At 39.6% G+C, this 24,238-nt stretch overlaps 2 protein-coding genes across 2 annotated transcripts in view; one reads left to right on the top strand and one right to left on the bottom strand.

Moving 5' to 3' along the window:
* xpr1a (xenotropic and polytropic retrovirus receptor 1a) overlaps nt 1-3,134 on the top strand; it is a 66,463-nt gene extending 63,329 nt beyond the window's left edge. Inside the window, exon 15 of the mRNA XM_017304390.1 lies at nt 74-3,134. Within this exon, the coding sequence (XP_017159879.1) occupies nt 74-131 (58 nt within the window). The 3' untranslated portion in view covers nt 132-3,134. The remainder of the gene's footprint in view (nt 1-73) is intronic.
* Nucleotides 1,748-24,237, bottom strand: sin3b (SIN3 transcription regulator family member B). The gene is made up of 19 exons (XM_008407917.2): nt 23,693-24,237; nt 21,054-21,160; nt 19,635-19,788; nt 18,061-18,423; nt 17,601-17,756; nt 16,735-16,860; nt 16,366-16,455; nt 16,114-16,232; nt 15,620-15,833; nt 15,343-15,459; nt 14,927-15,165; nt 13,999-14,182; nt 12,363-13,251; nt 10,019-10,188; nt 9,756-9,929; nt 6,858-6,950; nt 6,673-6,767; nt 6,169-6,367; nt 1,748-5,507 (listed from the first exon to the last, which is right to left on the bottom strand). Exons 1-19 carry the CDS (start codon nt 23,801-23,803, stop codon nt 5,271-5,273), a joined length of 3,837 nt encoding a protein of 1,278 aa, XP_008406139.1. The 5' UTR covers nt 23,804-24,237; the 3' UTR covers nt 1,748-5,270.
* Nucleotide 24,238: the final 1 nt, after the last annotated feature.

Below are 24,238 nucleotides of genomic sequence, written 5' to 3'. Positions count from 1 at the left end.
TTATGTAAACATTAAGCAAAAAGATTAATATAAAAGATGTAAATAATAAATACATGTATCTGTTTTTCTTTAGCTCAAAGAAGGACACAAAGGTGCTGATTGAAGATACGGATGACGAGACCTTCAGCTGAGTCCGCTATATCAACACACACACACACACACTATGCTATACTTATAAGGACCGCCTTTCTTTTCCTCTTTCATAGTGTAACATGTTGGTTTAAACATCAGCGTAATCGCTTAAATGAATAAGAAAGCTCCTCACCTTAACAGGAATTACCTCATCTTCATAATCTCTCAGTGTCTAGAGTTGGTCCTTAAAAGTATAGAAAACACAAAGTACAATCCAGAGACACACAAACGCGAAGAGAAACCCGCTGAAGCACAAGCAACTCGTCATCTCGGTGCTGTTGAGGAGAGAGCCGACGCCACATTCACACTGATGTCAAAGAAACCTTCTTCACTTAACTTACAGAAAGCAGACCACACTGCCTGGGATGATTCACTGAATGACTTCTTTACTATCTGTTTGTTTTTTGCTTGTTTTTTTATGTTGAGATGTTTTGGGGTTTTGCTGAGTTTCTCTTCAGGACGCACTGCAGACGACTGTTCACACGCCTTTCTAACACCTCCAGGATCAACAGGGAGAAGACGAAGCCAATAAAAGACTAAATCTAGGAATCTAAGAACGGACTGAACACACGTGACACCATATCTAACAAATCAACTGGTTTCAACTTGTTGATTTTTTTTATACTCCTTTTGTTGTGTGTTTTTTTTTTTTTCTTTAGCTGTAGTGAACGATTCCAACCCTTGAAGCACTTGCAGGAAAAGTGCGTTTACAACATAAAACGTGAAAAAGGTTCCTTGAGAAATATGAAAGATGTTTCGATTCAAACACTTATCTTTGACGTTTCTTTGTTATATACGTGTATTACTACTATAGATGTTTATACTAATCGACTGTTGATGTTTTTTTAATAGCGTTAAATGTGCCACGTCTTTTCTTAGAAACACAAAGCCCTGAGGTACTCCCCGACTTAATTAGAGGATTTTAAATCTCTGATGTTATCTTAAAGTGCTCTTTTACACTGACTTCAGCTAAGGTGCATGCGTCGCAATTAACACTGGTTACCAAAGTTTTCTTCCTTATGAATGTGATTCAAATGAGGATAAATCTGTTGTTCACGTCTGCCTGATCGAGTCGAACGATACCAGAGCCGGAGTTTCATTTACCTGCTGCAATCTGCTTCATTTTGTAGTCAGCCTACGGCTTGTTGGAAACACGAGTGGACATCTAATCCTATAAAAAGGTCTTTATATAGGTTCATCTCAGTAAATTACAATATCACAAGAAAGTTCATTTAGTTCAGTAATTCCCAAAATTAAACTGATGTAGATTCAAACTCTGTTTGGTCCACAGCAAACAGAAGAGTGGACCAGCTAATCTCCAGTATTTACTGCAAATACAGCTAAAAACAGAAACAAAATCATTTTCATGCGCTGCGGTTTACTGTCCAGAGATGAGTACGTTGTATAGTTTTAGGACTGAAGTCTTTGTAACAGCTTAAATTAGAGCTTCTTGCTGAATTGGTTTCTGCTTGCAAACAAACATTACTGGAAATGTTTGTGCGTGCTTTGATTTTTGTGCTCACAGCACCAGAGTGCTGATGGAAACCAGGATTTCTCTCTGCTGCCAGATTAGTCCTTATGTTGACTTTTGAATAAATTCAGAGGCTAATCTGGCTTTTTTTTTTTTTTAGAGGGAATGAAATATTTGCCAATTGTCAGACTTCTATTATTCTGCGCTTCATTTATGTTTTTGATCTTCAGTGTGGCCTCGCCTGTTTGACTTCAGGTGTTGTAGTTTCTTCAGATAAATGTGCTGATGTCTGCTCTTATTTCTCTGTTGGCTTTGCTCACACGTTTCCAGAATCTCTAAGCGAGTTCCTTCTTCTAGTAAAGAGCCCTGGCTGTCCTAGAAAACACGACGCGTCTTTTTTTGTTGCTTACACTCCCATCCGATCATAATGTGAACTGGAAAGTTTAAAGGGTGGAAAACCTCTCTGTCCACATTGATAGTCTGCACAGACACCAACAGACATTCGCACACACGCTGACAGCTCACATTGTCTCTCTTGTCAGTTTTGTATAAAGGTTATGTCGTCTTGCCTGCATGCTGCTCTTGTTTTTTGTACAGAGCTCTTAATTTATTCAACATAGTGTTTATATTAGTAATATTTGCACACACCGACAATGATGAATTTTTATTTGTAGCCATTTGTGCTCCTGGACAAGCAGTATTTTTTAGGCAAAGAGGAGCTTTTTGTTGATTGTATGCAATCCTGCACTCTTATTTTGTTTTTCCTCTACCTGTGTAAAGCTGTTGAAACGTGTTTGTAAAAAGAAGAACTGATGTTTCGCTGTTTCTTGTTGATGGTTTCTTTAAATTTAAAAGCCTCACGGCGGGGGTGGTGGGGGGCAGATTCCTGAGGCTGTTATGCTGTTTGTACATTTGTGAAAGTGCATGAAAACATTTGTGACATCTGTTGTTGGTGACTGTCCTGCAGACAGAAGCACTTTGACACATTTCAGTTCAGCCCAGGAACAGACTGTGGTCCAAGCAGAAGTCAGTAAACTGATCCCAGATCAGTTTAGATGACCTGTGTCTGTTCATAGATGCTGAAAACAGGGTTATTTTGTACAGTTTCGTGTTTGATGAGATGATGGTGAAAAACCCTGACATCCCGTTTTCTGATTTTGTTTTTTCTTTTCTTACCCACCGCTTGCAGAAACCTTCATGGTGTAAAAGTGCTTAAATGTGTGCACCCCTCACTCCCCGATTGATGTCGTTTGTACCTTTTCTCGGAACTATTTGAACGTGCTAGTACCCGTAGTTTGGTAGATGGATGTTCTGCTTTGATAACTTTTAAGAAAAACAAGAAACTAAATGTGATTTTAAGAGAAAATGTCTGAACATTTCTCCCCGAGTCGCTTTTACAGAGTAGTTTGTACATGTTGAGTGTTTACCAATGTTCTATGATGGTTTTTCTCATGGTCTTTGTATTTCTGTAAACACTTTGGTGATCCTGTCATATCTGGGTTTTATAAACCATGATTATTTTTAAAACTCACTCTGCCTCGTGACCCTTCTTTCGCCTTCTGTTTTTAGTCTCCATCGGATGAGAAGCTCTGCCTAGGGACATTTTCAGCTTCAGTGGTGCGTCGCTTCAGCTCTGACCGACCTTTTGCCTGATTCACAGGTACTTTAGAGTGTTGGTTTCCTGTTTGTTTTTAAGGTCTGTGTGGTATGTCTCAGTCCAGTTCAAAGCCGATTCTTCAGCATTCCTCCTCTTTTAAGCTGACTGGTTGGCAGGATTTACAGATTGGTGAAGTTTTTTCCTTCATTCCTTGTGTTTATAGAAGTTAGTCGCCCCTTATCGCCTGAAAACAGCTTTTTGGTGGAGAGAAGATGGAACTCAATGTTAGTTTGTTTTGTCTCCAATATTAAAAATACCCACTCATATTCCAGTAGATTTAATAAATGCATCTAAAGTCAACATTTGCTGCAAATTAAGTTTGACAAAATTACTTTTTCTAAGCTTAGCATCGCCTTCATGACCAGTAACTTTAGTTCTTATTGCCCTCCTTCCTTTCATGACCCACTACAAACTATTCCTGGTCAGATAGCAGAAATCCTGAGGCAGCAAAGCCATTCTCCTCTGTTTAATTAATAACACTGATGTTTTTTTAAAATGACATTAAAATCATGCAATTAGGATGTAATCTGAAACCTTGGTGGTGTTTAGATCAGTTTCCTGTTTGAAGGTCCGAGCTTTAGGTTTCTCTCAGACATCTGGACATTTCTCCCAGGATTTCCTCGTGCTTCTGTGAAACCAGCTTTCCATCAACATGCTTTGCTTAATTTGTGCCAGAGGAAGCAAAGCAGCTCCAGAATACCTTGCAGACATTATTCACTACTGAAGCAGCAATATTCTGCTTCGAACAAATGAAAAACATGAGGATGAATGCAAAAGCAACAGACATGAGAAATGATCCCATGTTCAGACCGTTACATCTGTCCTGCTTCAGAAATTATTCTTAACAGCCGTGTTACAGTCTGGTCATCTAAAATAATTATTCTACTGCCTGTGAAAAAGTTCTGCAGACTTTAGAGATTATCCGGTTTTAATCAGCTCCACATAATTAATCTTCAGGATCAATGCAAAACCTGTCATAATCAGTTTCCATTTAAAGTCAGAGCCCAAGTCCTAAAGCTCTGCGTCACACTCACCACTTTGTTTTGCATCAATCCTGCTAAAAATGTTCTCCGTCACCCTTCATTCAATATCTTAATAATAAATGTCTCATTTAGAAATATAACACTAAAATTTAGCATTTTAAAGTAACTTATTTTCATAACCGAAGGTAAAATCATTAACTGGACTTTAAATCTGTTGGGTTTGGATGACGTACAGTAAAGTTAATAATGTACTTTATGATGCGTTTGAGTGCAGCTGCGGTATCTCGTGTTACTCCTGCAGCTTCTTCGTGGCATTCAAATTGATGAATATCTGGAGCAACAAACAACCCGTCAGTCCAAGTCTAAGAAGGTCACAACTAGGTTGTTTATTATCTGATAACTGATACAAGATAAACATTATACATTCTTTTTAACACTGATGATACTTTGCTTTTATTTTCAATGTCAGTATGCAAAAGAGAACAATGCAAAAGAAATGTTTTGTGAAATCATGGATAGTACATAATTTGACTGTTTCATTAATATTAAACCCATTAAATTTAAGCACTCCTTGTTGCCCCGGTGATAACTCATTTAGCTACAACACAAAAAAGAAGAATACAAAAAAAAAAAAAAAAAAAAAAAAAAAAAAAAGGAAGAAGACATTCACATTTCTGAAACAAACTCCATGATCTCTCGGCTGATCAACCATCAGTCCTGTTAACTCTAGAGCCGGGATGATAGATCTGCTGCAGATGAGCTCTGTTTGTGCAGTTGCGTCCGACCGATCGCATCAGTCAGAAACCGTTTGCTTTCATTGATTACTTCAGTCTGTTGGTCCTCGTCCTCGCTCTGCACGCTCACTCACCGACTCGCAGTGTTTCTGCCAGTTTTATTCATCCATGAGTGAACATGTGGGAGGGAGGCGGAGAAATGGGACTGTAGCTGTTCATGTCTGTTTAGTGTGCAGATGTCCTGTAAGTCCATGCATTTACCTGTGAGGGCCCGGCTGGCTGCCTGCTGATCTTCACGGCGAGGACGGGGCTTTGCTACTGCTGTAATGAACCTGGTATCTGTTGACCGCCTGTCCTTTCAGCTCGGTGGACAGGCAGGTGGTCTTGCAGGGTATGAAGTCCTCCTCCTCCTCGCCCATCAGCCAGTTCTGCACCGAACGCTCGGCCAAGGCCGGGACGTGATTGGCCAGCCAGCTTTGGTGCCACTTGTCGAAGCGTTCGTGTTGGCACGCTGCGACTTGGTGCTGCGACTGTAGGAAAGCGGGAAGACGGTCAGCGTCCTTCAGTGTTCAGGTCAAACCTCCACAGCTTCTACTCATTTTTTAAAGTCGCAGTATTGTGTGTTTTACAGCATAATCAAGTAACGGTGTTACCTTCACTTGTTAAAAAAAAAACATGCCACATATATCAAATATGATGTGGAAGAAATTGGACATCATCATATAAAGCCTTAAAATTGGGTCTCTGTTTCTTTAAAAACTCCTGCTCTTTCTGAAACTCCGCCTTCAAGAAGTCGTCACAACATCCCTCCTCCATTAGCCTTTAACAACCTTTTTACCAGGGATGTTTTTGATGAGGGAATGACATTAGATGATAAAAGGTAAAAAAAAAGTTTACCAAGGAACATCTTTACAGTTTCTAAATAAGAGATCTTCCAAAAGTTTTGCTTAAACTTTTGGGCCAATCATATTATAACCAACTAATGTAAGCAGGAAGTACTTCAGCAGAATGGAAAAACCAACAGTTGAATCTCAAATGAAGTATTCTGACATCTTAACAAAGACATCTTCTAGCAAGTGGGTGGGACCTTTCAGGAGAACCAATCTGTGCAGCTGAGTCAGGTCAAAGTGTCTTCAGCATGTCTGTGCAATTTAGATGTCTGCGGTATGTAAGGTGAGGAGCAGCGCCTACCTTCCTGGCCTTTACCAGCGCGCCGCGGCGGTACATGTAGTCCTCGGAGTTCATGACAAACACCATTTTGTGAGTGTTGAGTTTGAACCGACACTCCAGACTGCCGGCGTTCTCCACGGCCAGCTGCCGGTGCCACTCTCTCCTGCAGCGCATCGCCTCCACCTGCCGCACCTGCCAGCGCCGGAAACGCCGCAGGTTCCTTTCCAACAAAACACATTGATGAAGACTTTAAAAAAAAAAAAAAGTGTTGGTTTGTATAACGCTCACTGTTCACACAACTGTTCAATCACTCAAACTTTCACAGTGTTGCATCAGTTACATTTTATTTTCAGGTTCTTAATCTAAATCAGACTCTTAAATCCAAATACACGAATCTGAGAGTTTTGATGCTTCCCAGCCAAATTGTAAGATAAAAACCTGTAGATTCCTGATAGTATATATAAAGTAAGATAATACTTTATATATGCTACATAAACACATCCTGTGCTTTTCTGGAGCTCCTACCTTGGCAGGAACACAGGTTTGAAGAAGTAACCTTCTGCCTGAGAGCACAGACTGGACTCTGTCCCAACAAACTGCTCCATGTAGCTCGACAGGCACTGATGGAAACAAGAGTCACATGTTTAATCATTAACTTCAGATGGATTGTTCTTCTGTGGGTAAACATGTTTATCCATTAGCATGGCTACCTGAACATCTAACGGATCGTCAGCCTGAGCTTCCTCGGTGTCCAGCAGCTCGAGGGTCATCGTCACCTGACCTTTATTTTGGATAAACATGACCTGAGGAAAACAAAAGAATATCAATCTGAGTAAGAAGACGATTCAAAAAATACTTTAGTAAACTTTAACATTTAACCCTCCTATTATGTTCGTTTCTGAGGTACAGCAATAATGTTCATGGGTCAATTTGACCCGGGGAGAGTTTTGGTTCCTGCAATAGTGTCAGGAACCAAAAAATTCCTTCAAAACATTTCTTTATCTGATTATTAACTCTAATACTAACCATCTCAATCAAAATTTGTGCAATTATGTTTTTTATTTCTCAGAAATTAAGGATTAATGACAACAACTTACTCAATTACTCATTTGGACATAAAAAATGGGATTTACATTTGTTATGTCCACTGAAAAAAACCTAGACACAAAAAAACAATAATTTCCTTGAAATTGATTATATTACATAAAAAAAAATTTTTCAGAGGGTGATCTTTATAATTGAACTTGAGACACACATACTGTTCCGGGTCAAATTGACCCGCCAATTAAAATCAAGATAAATGAATCATGCAGAGAGTATTTATGTTCCCCTCCACTTCTACTGAGTGTCCACTCAGTGTGGGTGGAGTTTACCCACTGTTCCCGTCAAAAGTTGTATGAACACCTGCTTTCTCGCAGTTCATCGTGAAGCAAAGAGAGCAGGGAGAAAGTGGGTTTTTGTGTGTGTCTGCGTGTGTGTGTGGTGTGTTGTGTTGTGTTTGTGTGTGTGTGGTGAAATAAGGTTCATAGCTGTAAGGAAACAAACAGAATTGGACATTTTTAATCTTTTTTTGCACTTTAACTTGACTGCCGGGTCAAATTGACCCGAACAGTATCGATGTAACAAGTAGACGCAGGGGGGGCTGCAAATGTGTAAAATAAATTTTCAATTTATATGTAGAGTTCACCTATTAAGACAAATAGAAAAAGTTTCATGCAATAAAAATACTTGCAACTATTTTTAAAATATTTTTAAACTTTGAAACGGGTCAATTTGACCCGCAACATAATAGGAGGGTAAAATTCTCCTTTTTGTAAGGACTTCATCCATCCCGGTTGCCCTGCTGGACGATGTGTTTTTTTATTTGTGCACAGCAGCATTACTCCTGCAGAGGTGGCTCGGCTGCCGTGACGGTAACAACCTCCGAGCTGTTTAAACCTTCGTGACAGTCTCAGCTGAAATGCTGTTCACTAACAGGGTTACAACTCATCTATAACACTGCATACTGTTCAAGAGCTCATTTTTATTATTGTATATTTATTATTTAAAAGCTCATAGTTAATTTATGGCAGGTAGATGGGAGGAAAACAAACAGAAAGAAGAAAGAAACGAATGGAGGGAAGAAAAAAACAGGAAAAATATTTGAAACACATTTATTATTTTTAACATTAAATTAATGAATGTAACTGGTAATATAGTCATTCAGACCCAGAGTTCACAGCATTAGTTTTGATTAATTAATAAGATTGTTAACACTTTAAGGATGTTAACGCAGTTAATTTGGTTAACTCATAAATCCAACAGAAGCAAAAACGGAAAACAAGGCAGTGGACAACAGAATTATTTTTTTGCTGAAATTATCCCGGTTGACGTCACAGTAGCACGGCGTTTATGGAGGTAATAATGGATGCTGCCATCTATGGATCAATTTTAAAGTTATTCAGAGCTGGCAGTATTGTCCCCAAATCATAACAGCACAAAGGAAGCTAATAAAAAGAAAGCACAAACAACAGTGCTGGCCTTTCGCACAGCACTGAGCTTCTGTAGAGAAGTCTGTTTGGATGTGCAGTCGGACCAGGAGTGGTGGGATTGTGATGCGATGAGCTTCACTGACACACTTCTTTCATTAGTTCATAATTATAATTTTCAGCCACTGTTTATGTCCTGATTTGCTGCTTCTGGCTTTTTCTGAGGATGACGCATGTCTCACATCAATGATGTACAACTCATAAAAAATGCGACATGACCGCTCAGACTGCAGATGCTTTTAAAACTACCAGATGCATATCGGAAAAAATAAGTGGCACACAGATGTGGCGCAAATTAGGCTTTTCAGGGGGTGAAGACATCAGAATTAGGCCTGGAAAAAGACAGATGTCCGTCAAATTTATGCACAAAAAGTTGGCTTTGCGTCACACAGTGCATGTAGAGTTCACTTGTGTGTGATTTAGACTCAGTTGGAAAACGCAGCAAACGGGTAAGGGGTGAAACTCTGGAGAGTACATGTGGGGCAACAACAAACATGGAGAAGAAGATGATCCAAGATAGCGGTTCTCAACGTGGGCGGTACCGCCCCCCCAGGGGGCTTTCAGAGGACGGCAGGGGGCGCTGGCGGAAATTTTTACAAAAGGGGGGCACTGGGATTCCTTTGGGGGGCGTTTGGTTGAAGGTAAACTTTATACCTTAGACTTTGAGCAACTTGGTAAAACTGTATTGTGTAACATTAAACCATGCTTGGCTGCAACTGTATCAATGGCAGCTCTCCTTCTATTCAGTGTTTGTTAGCTTTTGGCGCAGCTCCGTTCTCCTGCTACTGGTAGCTTCACCGCATCATTTCAGCGTTACACCGGTTGATGACGTTGCTATGATTCACTTTGTCTGGTATTTTTGTACATATTTTTTGGCATTTCTGTGATCATGCAATATTTTTGAGGGATACACAAAACGGCTTTATTTACACTGAAAATATATTGCATACTCCATTTCTGAATTTAGTTTGTTGCAGTATTTATGGGTATTTGAGTAAAGAAGGTCTGTTAATGTAAACTTAATCTGCTTTAATTTCACTCGGGGTTATCCAGCTCTACCTGCAGCAGCACTCTGCTCACCTTGAAGCAGTTCTCTTCAGCCATGATCCTCTCAGCCTTCCACTGGTAGCTCGTCTCCCAAGCTGCTCTGACGCACTGGGAGGACAGGTTCCCGCCTGCCGCCCCTCTCTTCCTCTCAGCCAGATAAAGGTCCACCACCTGCAGACACACTTCGTCGCTCACCAGGTGCTGCAGCTGAGGGCAGAGGAGAATGGGTTACAGAACAACTGCTTCCAAGTGGAACGAGACCAAGCTAAAAGACAGAGGCAAAGAAGCATAATCACCTGCCGGATGATGTTGTGGATGACCTTGTCGATGGTGAAGCCGATGTAGGCGTGGATGGTGAACATCTCTCTCAGCGTGTCTTCATACTGTGTGGAGTCCAAGTTGCCGTCCAGGAGACTGCGCACCATGTCCAGGAAGGCTGGATAGTACTCCTCTAACTCAACCTCGCCTGCAGACAAAGAGGCAATGTTACGGGTTTTCACACCGTTTTGTTAAAGAGCAGCTTAGTCATTTCCCTCCAGGTAGAAGTCGGCGTGTATCTGAAACCCAGAGCAGTGTGTGTTCTGTAGGGTTGACATTTACAGATATGCAAATCTATTCTGGGGCGGTTTTAAAACAGATCTTCAGATTTAACTGGGTGTTTTTTTTTCTGTTATAGGAACTACACTTTATTTTAAAGCACCATTTCATAAACAGCTCTAACTTTTGTCCTTTCAAAAACCTTAAAAGGTGATTTCTACTAGTACTAATATTTAGTTGTCCAGTTTGCTTAAAGTAGAGAGCAAGCAGATGGGAGGTTTTTGCAATCACTGAACAGACAGAGTTGGTGCTTCGAGTAAAAGGCAGCAGGTAGTTGAAATGGTTGGAAAACTCCTCAAATTAAACAAGAAAAATGTTTTGCTGGAAAGAGCTTAACTTAAATTGTCTTCCATGTCCACCATCATATGTAAAATTAATGGACAGGAAGCGAGGTTTAAGCTTTGCGTGTTCCCAGAGTGACAGAGCACCAGTGTTTAGCTCAGTTGTAATAAATGTTAAGCTATAGATTCAGATTTACCAACAGTAACCTCTGTTATCTCTTTACCCTTTGACTTATCTGATCCAGTTCCAAACATCCAGAGACCATTTCAGATCTCTAATCCAGCAACAATTTTCCCCTCCTGGTCTGCTAGCAGCTCATCACTACTTACAGTTTTGCTTTTCTCAAAATATTGCAGCAGGGTGAAAGTGAGTAAGCAAATCGCCCGTCATGGCCGCCTGACAGTCAACGCAGCCCCACCTGTATAATTTGACTTCAATTAATTTAGAGAGAAGAGTCGATCTATAAATGGCGACTACTAGATACATTGCTCAACTAATACTGCAACAAATGAGCAATTCTGAAACTTGTATGATTAACAGATTAAATGCAGATTTAAATGCAGTCTGACTTTCACTTTCTGAACACAAACAAGCCAAACAATAGAACAGGTGTGAAGCTCCAGCTAACCACTTTCTCTCAGCTTCCACACACATTTTAAGATTAGGGATGCACAAATAGGACAATTTGAGCACATTTTGGTATTCAATATTAATGTTGACTTTATGACCAATAAAAAAAATATCTCTTGTATGCAATATTTCACTAACAATTTGATACCTTGAAAAAAAATGACCAAACCACTGATCCTGCACTGCATCACCGTCACATGACCAAACAAAGATCACATGACCATCATCCTCTCCCTCCAGAAACTAAGGCAACCATATTAAGAGTGACATAAATATTACTGTTAATATCAGCCCAGTTTATTTATCGTATCGACACAGATATGTAAAAAAATTACTGAGTGATGTCGATGTTATTTATGCATCTCTATGTAGGATCCATGATTTTTCAGCCATAAACTCCCAGTCTTCAGTCTTTTTAACCAATTTTTAAAGCACAAACAGAAAGGTTCAATTATGTCTTTTTATTTTCCAGATACTTACATATTTATATTTTTAATAGCAGAAAAAGATACATAATCTGGTACTAGAGATTGGGAATAAAGATCTTTCATCCTTTCAGATCTGGAAATGACTTAAATTAAATCCCAATCATTTCCAGACTGCATTGTCTGCCATCATGTGATCACATGCACAGCAGGAAATCTGATTCAAACCTACCTTTAGATTCAGAGATTATTAGATTCACATTTTCTTTACATCACATGTGGCTAATGCTGTTTAGATGAAGGCTTTTATAAGAATAAATTGAAACACCTACTCAAGGTTGCAGTTTTCTGGCCGGTCCATGATTACAGCTCTTTAAAAAGCCCGACCTGCCGATTCCGATTTTGCCCAATAAGTTGGGCATTATGTATCTTTTTCTAAGTTGGTAACAGTGGGGTGACTATTGTTAACGGCGAATGTGCAGATATGACTTGGTGGGTGGGGCTAACTGTCAAGCCTCTCATAGGGGAGCAGAAAAGGACACTGGTTGATTTTTAGACCTTTGCTCAGGTAGATAACATCAGGGGATAAGATCAGCTTCACATGCAAGTATCAGCCGATCATTAATCTCCCAAAACTAAAGAAATTGGTGCTGATAAATCAGCAAAGAGGAGTCCTAACCTCCTCTTTGCACTGACAAATACTTACTGGGCTGTTTGAGGCGGAGCTCCATGGCCAGGTCGCACGCCTTCTCCCTCCTCCCCTCCGCCATCAGCAGCCTCTCCCGGCTCTGCTCCGCTCGGTGCTCCAGCAGCTGCCGTTCAGCTTGCCGGTAAACCCGCAGCAGCCGCGAACACAGAGTCTGGTGCAGCCGCAAAAAGAAATACCAGTTGTTGTTTACAAAGAAGAGGTTATAGACGCCATCCAGCTCCTTCTGGTGTTCTGCTTCGGGGTCGCGGAGGTCCACTTTTTCTCCCACGGCGCTGGAGCTCGCCTCCATGGGAGTAGAGCCAGGGGTGGAGGAAGTCGTCACTGCAGGTTGGTTCGTGCTACTGGATGTGCTGGAGGGCTCAGTGTCCGTAGGCTGAGATGGGCTGCAGCGCCTCCTCCTGGACTCACCGTTGAGTTGCTGCTGCAGTTGGGACTGGTTCTCGTTCTGGTTCTGAGCTGGCTGTAATGGAGGCTGACTTCCTGTGGCTGTTGCCGTTGATGCTGCTGATCCCCCTGACGCACTGTTCGGATGGCCACTTCCTCCTCCAGCTGCTGCCGTTGGTGCAGAGGCTCCGCCCCCTCTTTCTGCCCCGTCGTCAGGCTCCGCCTCCTCATCGGTCCATTCTTCTGTATCACTGAGCTCACCGCGGCGAGAGAAGAAGAGGTCGGGAACAAAGTGCTGGATGATGCGCTTGATGTGGTCCTTGTCATCCTTGTGGATGGTGGGCTGCCGTTTCACATGGTAGATGATGAGGGAGGCGGCGTCTTCCAGGATCTGCTTGTCCTCATATGTGAACATCATGTGAGGCTCGCTGGGGGACGCTGAGCCCGAACCGTTACGGCTCTGATGACCAACGCCTCCTTCTTCTGTGCTCTGCTCCTGACGCTGGAATGAATGAAAAACAGTTCAATAAAGAGATAGTGAGGAAGATAATAGAGGTGCACTGCAAAAACAAAGTACACAAATAAGTACAGTTGAAACAAGGCAAAACTAACTTACAAGTGACCTTTCAGGACAACATAGAAGCTTGTTTTATGTCAATAATTACTTAATATTGATTTAAAAATAAGCAAACAAGTGCCAGTTCCACTGTCAGATTATTTCCCTTCTAACAAGACATTATTCCCAAGTGATATAATCTGCCAGTGGAGCTACAACTTTACTAATATTAAGACATTATTGACTTAAAACAAGCTCCTTTATCTTGCTGAAAATGTACTTGCATGTTAGTTTTAGCTTATATCAAGTGTACAAACACATTTGCACAAGAAACTAAAAATACTTTGTAACACTTTGTGTTTTTGCAGTGTGTTTATAACAGGTTTTATAACAATGATAAAATTGTGAAAATACAAACAGTCCAGTTTTGCCTTTTTCATTATTAAGTTGCTCTAACTGTCAAGAAGTTCAGTTACGTGGCTGTGAAGTTTCATATCTGAAATTATCACCTGCATTCAAGAGCCATGGTTTTAATTAAAGACATGTGTCGTGACAATTTCCTAAATGATGATTTTTCATCTTATGTGTAATAAAAAACTAATGGGAAAGCTCAACTTTAAAATAAACAAATGTAAACAGAACAAGTCTGTTGGATGTTTCTTTAAACATTTATCAAGACCTCAGAGGTTTTACCTCATCATAGATGCTTTCAATCTCATTGAGGAGACTTTTTGACCGCAGGGCCTTCATGTCATTCTGCTTGAAGTTCACTCCTTGGTGGTCCAGGGACTTCAGGTAGGCTTTCTCATATTGCTCTCTCCAAATCTTGTTGAAACCCTGCTGGGCCTCTCTCCACTCCTCCTCCTTGGCTTTTAACCTGAATGGTGAAAAACATAACAGTGATGCATTGTATGAAACACACAGTAATAAATATTAGGTGTGCGAAAAGATATTAAAGCATTTGGAAAATTCTTGCTATGGGTTTTCAGTTCTCCATACAAGAATGCAGAACAAATGCAGAGATGTTTTGAGCTAAGACTGATACTGATACCAAACAATAGAGACTAAAGCCTGCCGTCTAGTCTGGTACCGAAGTAGTCATTTCATTTTACATCTGGTCATTATTCTTTGTAGTTGATTGTTTTCATGTATTACAAGAGAAAAATTATTTTAAAAATTATGTACATTTTCTCCCCCCCAATAAAAAATAATTAAGTCCCAATCACGCTCTATAGGTTACAGGATCTCAGCCACTTAAGATACACATCAGGTGTTGCTTAAAATCAGTTGCAGTCCTTTCAACAGGCCTATTATAATGCACAGCATTATAATCTGATAGTATCCTACCAAATATTTCATATAGGCAGTCCTTTGTGATTGAGATATTGCACAGTTCTACTTGGCACCAACATAAAAATATTACAAATCAGCACTTAAGTTGATTCAAGCTCCCACAGCATGTAGTACAAACATCTCAAACCGTAAAACTTAGAGATGTTCATTAGCATAGATAACAATCCTACAATGTGAGCAACAATGCATATTGCTGTAGAGGATGTTGAACTTTTAGTAAAAAAAAAAAAGACAAAAAAACTTGAAGTTAGAATATAAAAAGACAAACCTCTTAAGCACCACAGGCACAGCGGTGGCAGGACTCTTCTTCAGCCCCTCGATGATCTCAGGGGCCTTGTCACCATAGATACGATAGACAGCGCGGCGCTGGATGACCTCAGAGGTGCCACCCAGGCAGTCATCTAATCTGAATCTTTCCTGGTCCTCTGGTGACAGGCGAGACAGTTTCTTCTGCACGCTCTCCAACACCCTGATGGTGGCCAAATTCGTCTCCAGCACAACGTCCAACTACAAGTGTGACAAAATGTGACAGACGGAGCATTTAGATGAGACACAGTCACATGTTTCGCAACCATAGAGTTTAATAATGAGATCTTTTAAAAGACCTAACCTGCAAATAGATCAAACTCATATGCTCCATTAAAAAAAAACAAAAAAACATTTTACAATAAATATTATGGTCACCTCAAATCTTTCATCCTCACAGCGATGCAGTTGCTCTTCATACGGAGTCTTCTTTGAGCTAACAAAGGTCGAGTCCTCCGACCAGGAGGGGAATGAAACCCAGGTGTCATTTAGGACCTTAACATGCACAGATAGAAAAGATTATTAATCAGTAATCAAAGATTTGGACTTGCAAATAGTATTTAATCAGAATTTACAATATTTTATGTGAGAAAAGAAGAGGGGAGAAAGTTTTCAAAACAAAACAGAATAAAACTATGAGGACTTCTGATTGTACCTCTTTGCAAAGAGCAGTGCGCCCACTGCATTTTGGCTGCTGATAGGTCTTGGGCAATGCTCTGTAGCTCGAACCCAGGCGTTTACAAGAGGCATAATCCACTTCTCTGCCCCCTCCTCCTTCCATGTAACGATCAGCGAGCCCCGACACAGCATGAGAGAGCTCTTTGTCCCCCAGAAATGACTTGAACTGAGAGTACAGCTCAGGAAACTTCCTGCAAGATGTCACGTATGGAGAGAAGCCCAGATGAACGACTGAAAACATTCTAGATATGACAGGATTTTAATTATCGTCGTAACAGTCCTCTAAATTAAATGTATGCAAATTTACAAAAGTATGAATGTGTGAAAATTAATTTATAGATATAATTATGTTTAGTTCCAAGTTGCACCTGTTGTAAAAATGGGCTACATTTTTAAAATTACATCAACACTTGAATAGTGGGCATCATTCTTATCTTCCAATTTTATTTATCCATATTTTTAGCCACTCACCCCAGGAATGGAGTCACTAGTTGTAGCAGCTCTGCCCCAGAAACCACTTCTTGGTTGAACAAGGCAATGCATCGCAGGAAGTTCTCGTACACCTCCTGGCTTTTAAACAGGCGACGAACCTGAACAAATGGGGATATAACAAAAACAATTTAAAGAATTAATACATAAATAAAAAAAACAAAACCGATCAACCACATGAGAAGAAAAACCAAAGCAAAATTTAACAAAAACTTGTAAAATCTGGTACCTTACCTTATCAAAAAAGGAGAATTCTCTTAAGACACCATGTTTCCCGACGGAAGCAAAGGACTGATCTTTGGCGCAGGGATACTTCATTTTTTTCTGAGTAAAAATAAGACAATTGAACTTTAATGCATTTTACTGCTTTTTGTTCAACTCGTCTCAGTTACATCTGTAAACTCTGTATAATACACCTGTAAATATATTCTCCCAAACTTGTCAGAATAAAAAGCTACACAGCCTTTTGGAAAGAATATTAGAGCTACAGCTTCAGTGTTGCTATTTTTTGTAAAACAAAACATTTTTCAAGCATTCACAGATTTAAAAAAAGCAATTAATTTGTGAATCGCTAGGAGAACTTCATCAGCACAGAAAGTTTACCTTAAGCAGTGGAGACATATGCATCAGCAATGGTCTGGGCCTCTTCTTGTTCTGTTTGGTTATCGGGTCTTCTTCCTCTGACTTTTTCACCTGCTCTTTCCCTCCAGTCAGGGAACTCCCTGTGAACTACATGAGAGGGAGCAGAAACAAGAACCAGGAGCTCAATCATAACTCTTCAATACATATTTAGTACAAGTGCAAAAGAAGGCAACATTATACAAGAAATGCAAAAGATCAAAAAGTAGTGGATTCTGTCAGTTTTGGGAAGTTGAACACATTTTAAAGAGCTTTTTAAAACAATTATGATCTAAATTTAAAGACCTAAATAAAGTCAAACATAACTTTCTTCACAGCCTAACTCCATTAGGAAATAATGTTGATGACTTATTGGTCTTTTTTGCCTTTGGCAGTTTTGTTTCATGCAGGAAGCTTAACGCTTATTGACCAAAGGTTTTAGGCAACAATTACAAGCCATTTTTAATGTGGACATTGTTAAATATTCACTCTTGAACGTGTGTAGCAAAAGCAAACAATAAGCCAAATTTATGAGACGTTTTCTTTGAAGTGTTGGTGGAAAGGCTGAATGTTGGGGCATGAATCTTTATATCTTTGTAACCAATTAACTAATCAATTCCTTAGCCTGAACTACAACACACACAATAAGAACAAATTTTAATTTAAAAAGAAAAAAATGAATGAAAAACGGCAAAACGAATGTAAGTTAAAACTACCAACATTTTTTAGATTACTTGAAAAGAACTATGATAATGCTGGAAAGACAAGTGAAAATGATCAAAAAATATTAAGCTACCATCTGCTTCAACAGTGGATTAGTATTTATCTGTGTCCATTTTTGCAAGACCTACCAGTGATCTCTTGGCATCAGGCAGGAACTGTCCAAACTCAGCAAGTAGGTCCTCTTGTCCCTTGAAGAGACTGGCAACTTTGGAAAACACCTCATCTTCAGTCATCCCGCTGCTGCCTCGGCCGCCTCGACTCTCCTTCACCTCCAGCTGCTCCTTCTGTGGTGTTTTGGAGGATTAGAACCAGAGGAAAGTTTAACACTTTAGTCCGGCTACATATCACGGTTACTACTTGCGTAGCTGTTATTGTGCTTCAGAGACGTGTTTTCTGGAATGCGTTATGTTTGGCTCCATTTTAAAAATTAACACAAAGTAATGGAGTACATAATTCATTCCTGAAATACCAGAGCAACAGTAGTCAGGTTTTAAAACAACCAGTAAGTGCTGAAATCTGTGAGGTGGAAAAGGACAGGATAATAAATACAGCCACTCAGTAACCACAACATGTCTTAATATTTGGTACCTGATATGTATGAAGGATTTCTAGGAAGGCTCTATAAATCTCAGGGTGGTCCAGGAAACGGTTTTTAATCTTGTTTACATAGCTAATGGCACTGTCGAACTCTACGGGGCTCGTCTCTGAAGCAGGGGGGGAGATAGACGAGGTGGTGGCCTGACTGTGGCCCTCTTTGCTCGTCAGGGGAAGAGTAAGTTTGCTGGGAGGCTCTGAGGGTCCTGCTGAGGTTGAAGATTGGTTGTCTGATGAGGCCGCCTTGGTGTCACTGGTCTGGGCTGGTCCTGCTTCTGAATGTGCAGCGGGGACACTCCCTGAGGTGGCAGCCACTGCGGGAGTGGTCAGACTCTTCACCGGCTGTCCGGGAGACACCTGCAGGAAAGATTAATAGAAATGAATCATCACCTTCAGTTGTTATAAAAATGCTGTATGTATCAAACATGACTTAAAAAGAAATTTGACTTTGAATTTAACGTCTTTAAATTAGGCATCTGTGTCCATAAGAGGTTGCTGCTCTTTCTGACATTCAGCACATCAACATTCCTCTATTGAGCATTTACAAACTTTCATCAGAATGCTGGATTAAGAAGTAGCTCAAAAAGCACAGCAGATGCTCAGTTCCACAAAGTGTTTACTAATTGCTGCTACTGGTTTGAAGGAGCTGAGTGGGAGAGGTGCTTTGTAAGTTTGGCTTGGTAACTGAAGCTCTGAGGGAGAGCTGCACATGGAAGGTGGTGCTTTGGTCCCTCAAGCGTTTTACAAACCTGAGGTTTTTATCATTGCCACTAGAGATTCAAGTATTTCTCAAACATGCATTAAAAAAAATCAGAGCAACATTCCAGGTATGTTTTTTGATGAGACAATAACATCATAGCATGATATAAAGTTCAATAAGTCAATGTCACATTAATACTGTTAAAATGAACAGCAGTAACAATGTTTCTCATATGTTTTAAATGGGTTTTGGTTTATATCAGATTCATTATTTTATGTTTTGAAATGAAAATGTAGCCTATTTAGGAGTCTGAGAAAAGTAAGTACAATCAAAGCTTCAGCACACAGAAATATAAAACGATAATTAGGTATGCAACTATGTAATGGTGGGCATTTATTGCATCATTCATCATTTATTGTGATAAATTTCTTATAAGAATTCCAATTTGTTGTCACAATTGTTGGTTTTATTATTTTCTGCGCAAAGGGAACATTCAGCACCACCCTCTGGCAGCCAATAGGGATGAAACTGAACCATCTGAAATTAATAGCTTTTCATGCATTAATTGTTTGCTACACATTGAATATGAGAGTCACATATAACACAATTAGGAACATCTGACTTTTACAGAACTTGCTCGTGCCCAACAGGTAGGAAGAGGTGGCACTTCAGTCCTGTAATCCATTTAATCCCCTAAATAGGAAAGTTTCATGGTACATTTTACTGTAAGTTCTACTTACGCCCACCCAAATCCTTCCAGAAATATACAAGTTCTCTGGACTTTTAGGACCTTTTAACAGAGGAGTACAGATCCAAAACTACAGTCATACAATGTCTTTGGGGTTTTAGGAGATAAAGGATATCTTACCTGTGTAGTGAATGGTGACTGAAGGAAAGCCATCCCATTCTTGGGGATCTCTATCCGGTAGCCTGGTGGCAGGAAGGCATTAAAGCCCAAAACGAGGTCTGGGTGCCCATGAAATAGTTGTGACACTCTGTTTATAACCCCCGGTGTGTCGATGCTATTTAAGAAATAAGACAAACATGATAATGTAGCTGGCAATAATAACCAGCTTCTCCTAAACATGAAAACAAATGGATTCTAAAAAGTATAGTTTAGTTTAAAATAGTCACAATAAATTGTCTATTTTAAAATTAACTGGTACATAATTAGAGTAGGGTACTTTCTAAAAAAAAAAACTGCAGTGTGTGGTGTGTAAGAGTGATCTGGTCTGCTCTGAAAGACATCAGGACTGCTCTGATCTAAAAAACCGAAATATTCAACATGTTGGATTGTCTTGGCCTGATTGGGGTGTGACAAGGAGTCAATCAGAAAGCAAGGTGATGGAAATATGGAGGGGAAACTGAAGTACAGAAGATTAAAACCCTGCCATGGCACACCAGTAGACATCAGGGATGTCTTTTTTAGTTTGTTAAACATTGCTTCTTCCATATTTGTTTTCTCTGAACTCGCGTTTGTTCGAGACGTTTTGCGAGACTTCCCGTCAGAAATCTGAATGTTGGTGAGTGAAATCGATTCATGCAAGGTGTGTCGCTCCTGCCATGTGGATCAACATCCCCCACTTTGCAACCAAATCTGTTAAACCCAAGATCTTTTGTCGTGTGTGGGGTCTCTTAAAATCTTGCCATGTAAACCAGACATTAGTGTTTTACCTGCAAAACCGTTGAGTTTTTGATTTCACTTAAGATTCCTTAAAGCTCATTTTAAACTTTTTGTTATCCAGAAAGATGCTGGAAGACGTGAAAGCTGACAGTCGTATTTCATATTAATTATTCTGATTAACATGCATGCCGTCTTAAAAAAAAAAAAAAGAGTTTGAGTGTCATTTGCAACACTGAGTTGTTTATAAAAGCAGATGGTATGATTTAAGGATTAAACATCATCTGAAAAGACTGCTGCAAACAGCTGTTGTGGGAAATAATAAATGCTTCATATGAAGAAGCCTTCGCAAACAGACAATATCAAAGAATGGACAGAAAAACTAGTCAGGCAAGGAGGAAGCTAATTTTCCAGTGCAGATTAGACTTGGAGTCCATACTGCAGATTTATTTTTTTTTTGTACGAATGATTTCCAAAGTGTTTAGTTGGTGACAGTAACAATGTCCCTAGAAGCTGAGGTCAACTAAAAACCCTAACCAGTCTGGTTAGTCCTGCTTGGACATAGAGTATTGGAGACAAGAACTGCATTGGTTACAAGTTAACTACATGACATTTAAAGCTTAAAATACACAAGTTTAGTCTATTTGGATGTATCATCAGTGGTACCTCTGTGACTTGAATTCTTTCATGATGTCCAAAAACTTGTTATATATGCCAGGGTCATTTGCAAAGCGAATTTTGACTTGGTCCAGATATGACAAGGCATCTTCAACCTAAATACAGAAGAAACAGGCAGAAGGGGGAAAAACACAATTGGTCTCAAACAGATGTGTAAATTATAGTCACAATATATAAATGTGTGCCAATGGTGAAGTGAATGTGACCGATGTTACAGACAATTGGCACAGAACTAATACTTTTTTTTTGAAACTGTACGAAACTTTTTCATATTAAATTTCAAAAACCTCATTTTTTATTAAATAAACCATAAAAAGGTTGTGAGAATGCTTTAATTCCAGTGGGTTCAAATAAAGTCAGTTTCTTCACTGCTGCTGATCTAAAATCGTTCTGCTAGAATCCTGATCAACACAAAGAAAATGGAGCACAGTAAGCACAGCACTTTAAGGATTGATATCAAAAATCCTGAGAAAGAAGTCGGATATGCCCCTTTGAGGTCCCTCAGGTCATCCAGGACGCGTTTACTCAGCATTCCCAGGTTTAAAACTAACAAAGGGAGACAGCATTTACAGTTTACATTTCCTCACCTCTGAAACCACCTCACTGTAAACCTGAGACGTCCAGGATCCATGGACTCCACAACAGATGCACCAATCAGTCTTTTTCTGGCTTATAGTTTCTGTTGGGGTTTTTTCTTGCGTACCAACACTTATTTTAGCCAATTAGGATTTTTGTTTTCCTTTAACAAATGCAACAAGAGAAGAATGTATTGCAGGTCCTTTGACAGTTGGATTTTTGATTTAACATCAAATAAGAGTAAAAAAAAAAAAAAAATCAAGACCATTTTTGCACCCAAGCAAAAGATCTTAAACACAAATCTCTAATATCCATCTGATTTTTTTTGCTTTGTTCATTTTTCACCTTTTGTGCATTTTCTCAACTATTATTTAGTACTAATCATGTTAATTTAATATAAACTTTCCTTTTTTTAAAATTCTATTGCACTTTGAATTCTATTGTGTGCAAATGGTGCAGAGTAGCTTAATAACAATTATATAATGGCCTCAGCAGTGTTTTATTAATACTTTTCAGATGAACCAAAACATGTACATACTTTTATTCGTTATGGTGTTAAAGGCGATAAAAGGTCCAATATTTAGCCAAAAGTCCTGCACAAGTTGCTGCTAAATAAAAGTTATAAATAATTGAATAACCCAGCTGCCAACTTTAATACTCTACCAATGTTTTTCTAAATAAACTACTTTCACAGATAAAAGAAACCTCTCTCAACAGTTTAGAGGCATTTATTTATTTTCACATAAAAATTAGAGTCAGACAATTATCCCTTTTGGTGACCAACAATTCAAATACTGAAAAAAAAAAACTTTCCAACTGACTGAAAACTTTAAAACTTTACTTCCAGCAATTTAAAAACACATTACTTTTAAAATTATTTTTAGATATCTGAAAATGGTTAGACATGGTTTAATGTACAAATGAAGATAACCTTATAACATATTTGCAATTCAAATAAAATACCTCAACCATCTGGTATGGCATTTGTTTTTTTCTTTTTGTGTGGTTGTACTTAAAATGCTTATCAGTTTCTGTTATCATACCCTTGATTTATAATGCATGCATCTATAGTTTGTTACAATAGGTTTTGTAAACTAATCACTCACATGGCCATGCATTTACTTAATCCAAGTAAAATCAAGGCTAAAAATACTGTAGTTTTACTGTTAATTTCTTGTGAAGACAATAGTTACAAACTGGCGTACTAAGGCTTTGTTTTAAATATGCTTTTTATTGCTTTATTTGTCATATGTAATGGCTTAACTCGAGCAGCAATGTAATCCTTATTTTTTTGTAATGCACTCAGAATAACCTTGTGCATAGTTAGTATGTTAAAAAGCTGCAACCCAACCTAATTAATGTTAAATAAAGGCATTTTTTGTTTTAAAAAATTATTCAACGTTGATCAACCTAAACTACCTCGAAATAAAAAGCAAAGCTTTGTATCCAACAGTCTAAAGAGGGTTATTGCGGCTAATGTTAGCCATAATAAGTCCCCTAACACCAACTACACCCACCCGCATACACATTTACACAATGCGTTCAGTCCCCGCTGGTTCCTGGCCAACTGTATTGTGTCGGCAGGAGCAAACCGATTTAATAAAACACCGCAGCCACAAAGACATGTGAAAACGAAGCTGCTAATCAACCGAAGTAGCCTTTTCTTGGCTGGCCTGGCTTACGTCCTCCACTTTGTTCGAGCTGGCTGAAAAAAATCCAACAAGAAGGAACTTCCCACAACCGAGCTCAGACTAAATGTTTGCTCACAGCAGCTGCCGCTGATGGCGTAAATACTGAAAAATAAATAAAAAAGTAAAACAAACTGAGTCCCCCGAGTGCGAGTTACGCATTTGTTGAAGAAAAACAGCTTCCACGTCTAAACCTACATGTCAGTCTTGTGCTAGTCAGCGATGAATTACTTTTATTATTAGCCCAGTAAGCTAACTACCGTTAGCCAACCGTTCCTTTCACTACTCTCGACGGTAAACCCAGAGCAACAAAATGGTTGAGACACCGACACTTTTCTCTCATCTTGTCCGTTGTCCTCTTACCTTGAGCTTCTGGAAGTGCTGCTGCTGCACTTGCTTTTGTGTTATCACGTAAGGCTTGTCTTGAATTTGGTTTATTTGCTTGGCGGTGCTGTGCGCCTGAATCTTCGCCATTATATCCCCGGCGTAGGGAGGCTCGAGAGCCGCTACCACAACTTGCGAGGGAAGCTTCGGCGTTACCTCCAGTTGTTGGCTAGGCGACAAACCGTCTTCTCGGTCGGGAAGCCAGCCTGCCAGCGAGCAAACCCTACTTTGCCTAGCTGGACAGTCTCGACGAGCAGAGAGGGGGGAAAAGCAGGCAAAAAAAAAAGACGGGAAACCCAGCAGAGTGGAGAGTGATGACAGACAAGCTACTACTCGCTGCGACTTTGACTGAACATCACGGTCGAATTAAGCAAACGAAAGCACGAAGGGTCGGTCTGTAAGCTCGGAGACAATGGTTGTCGTTTTACGTATTTAAAATAACTATCGCCTGTCTCTTTAAATTCGGCGGCAGCGGTCTATCTTGGCGTCCGGAAGCCAGAGTAGGAGTGAAAAATAAGAAAAAAA

The sequence above is a fragment of the Poecilia reticulata genome, linkage group LG4, assembly GCF_000633615.1.
Source record: "Poecilia reticulata strain Guanapo linkage group LG4, Guppy_female_1.0+MT, whole genome shotgun sequence".
Taxonomy (NCBI): domain Eukaryota; kingdom Metazoa; phylum Chordata; class Actinopteri; order Cyprinodontiformes; family Poeciliidae; genus Poecilia; species Poecilia reticulata.
This window is presented reverse-complemented; position numbering and strand designations above follow the sequence as displayed.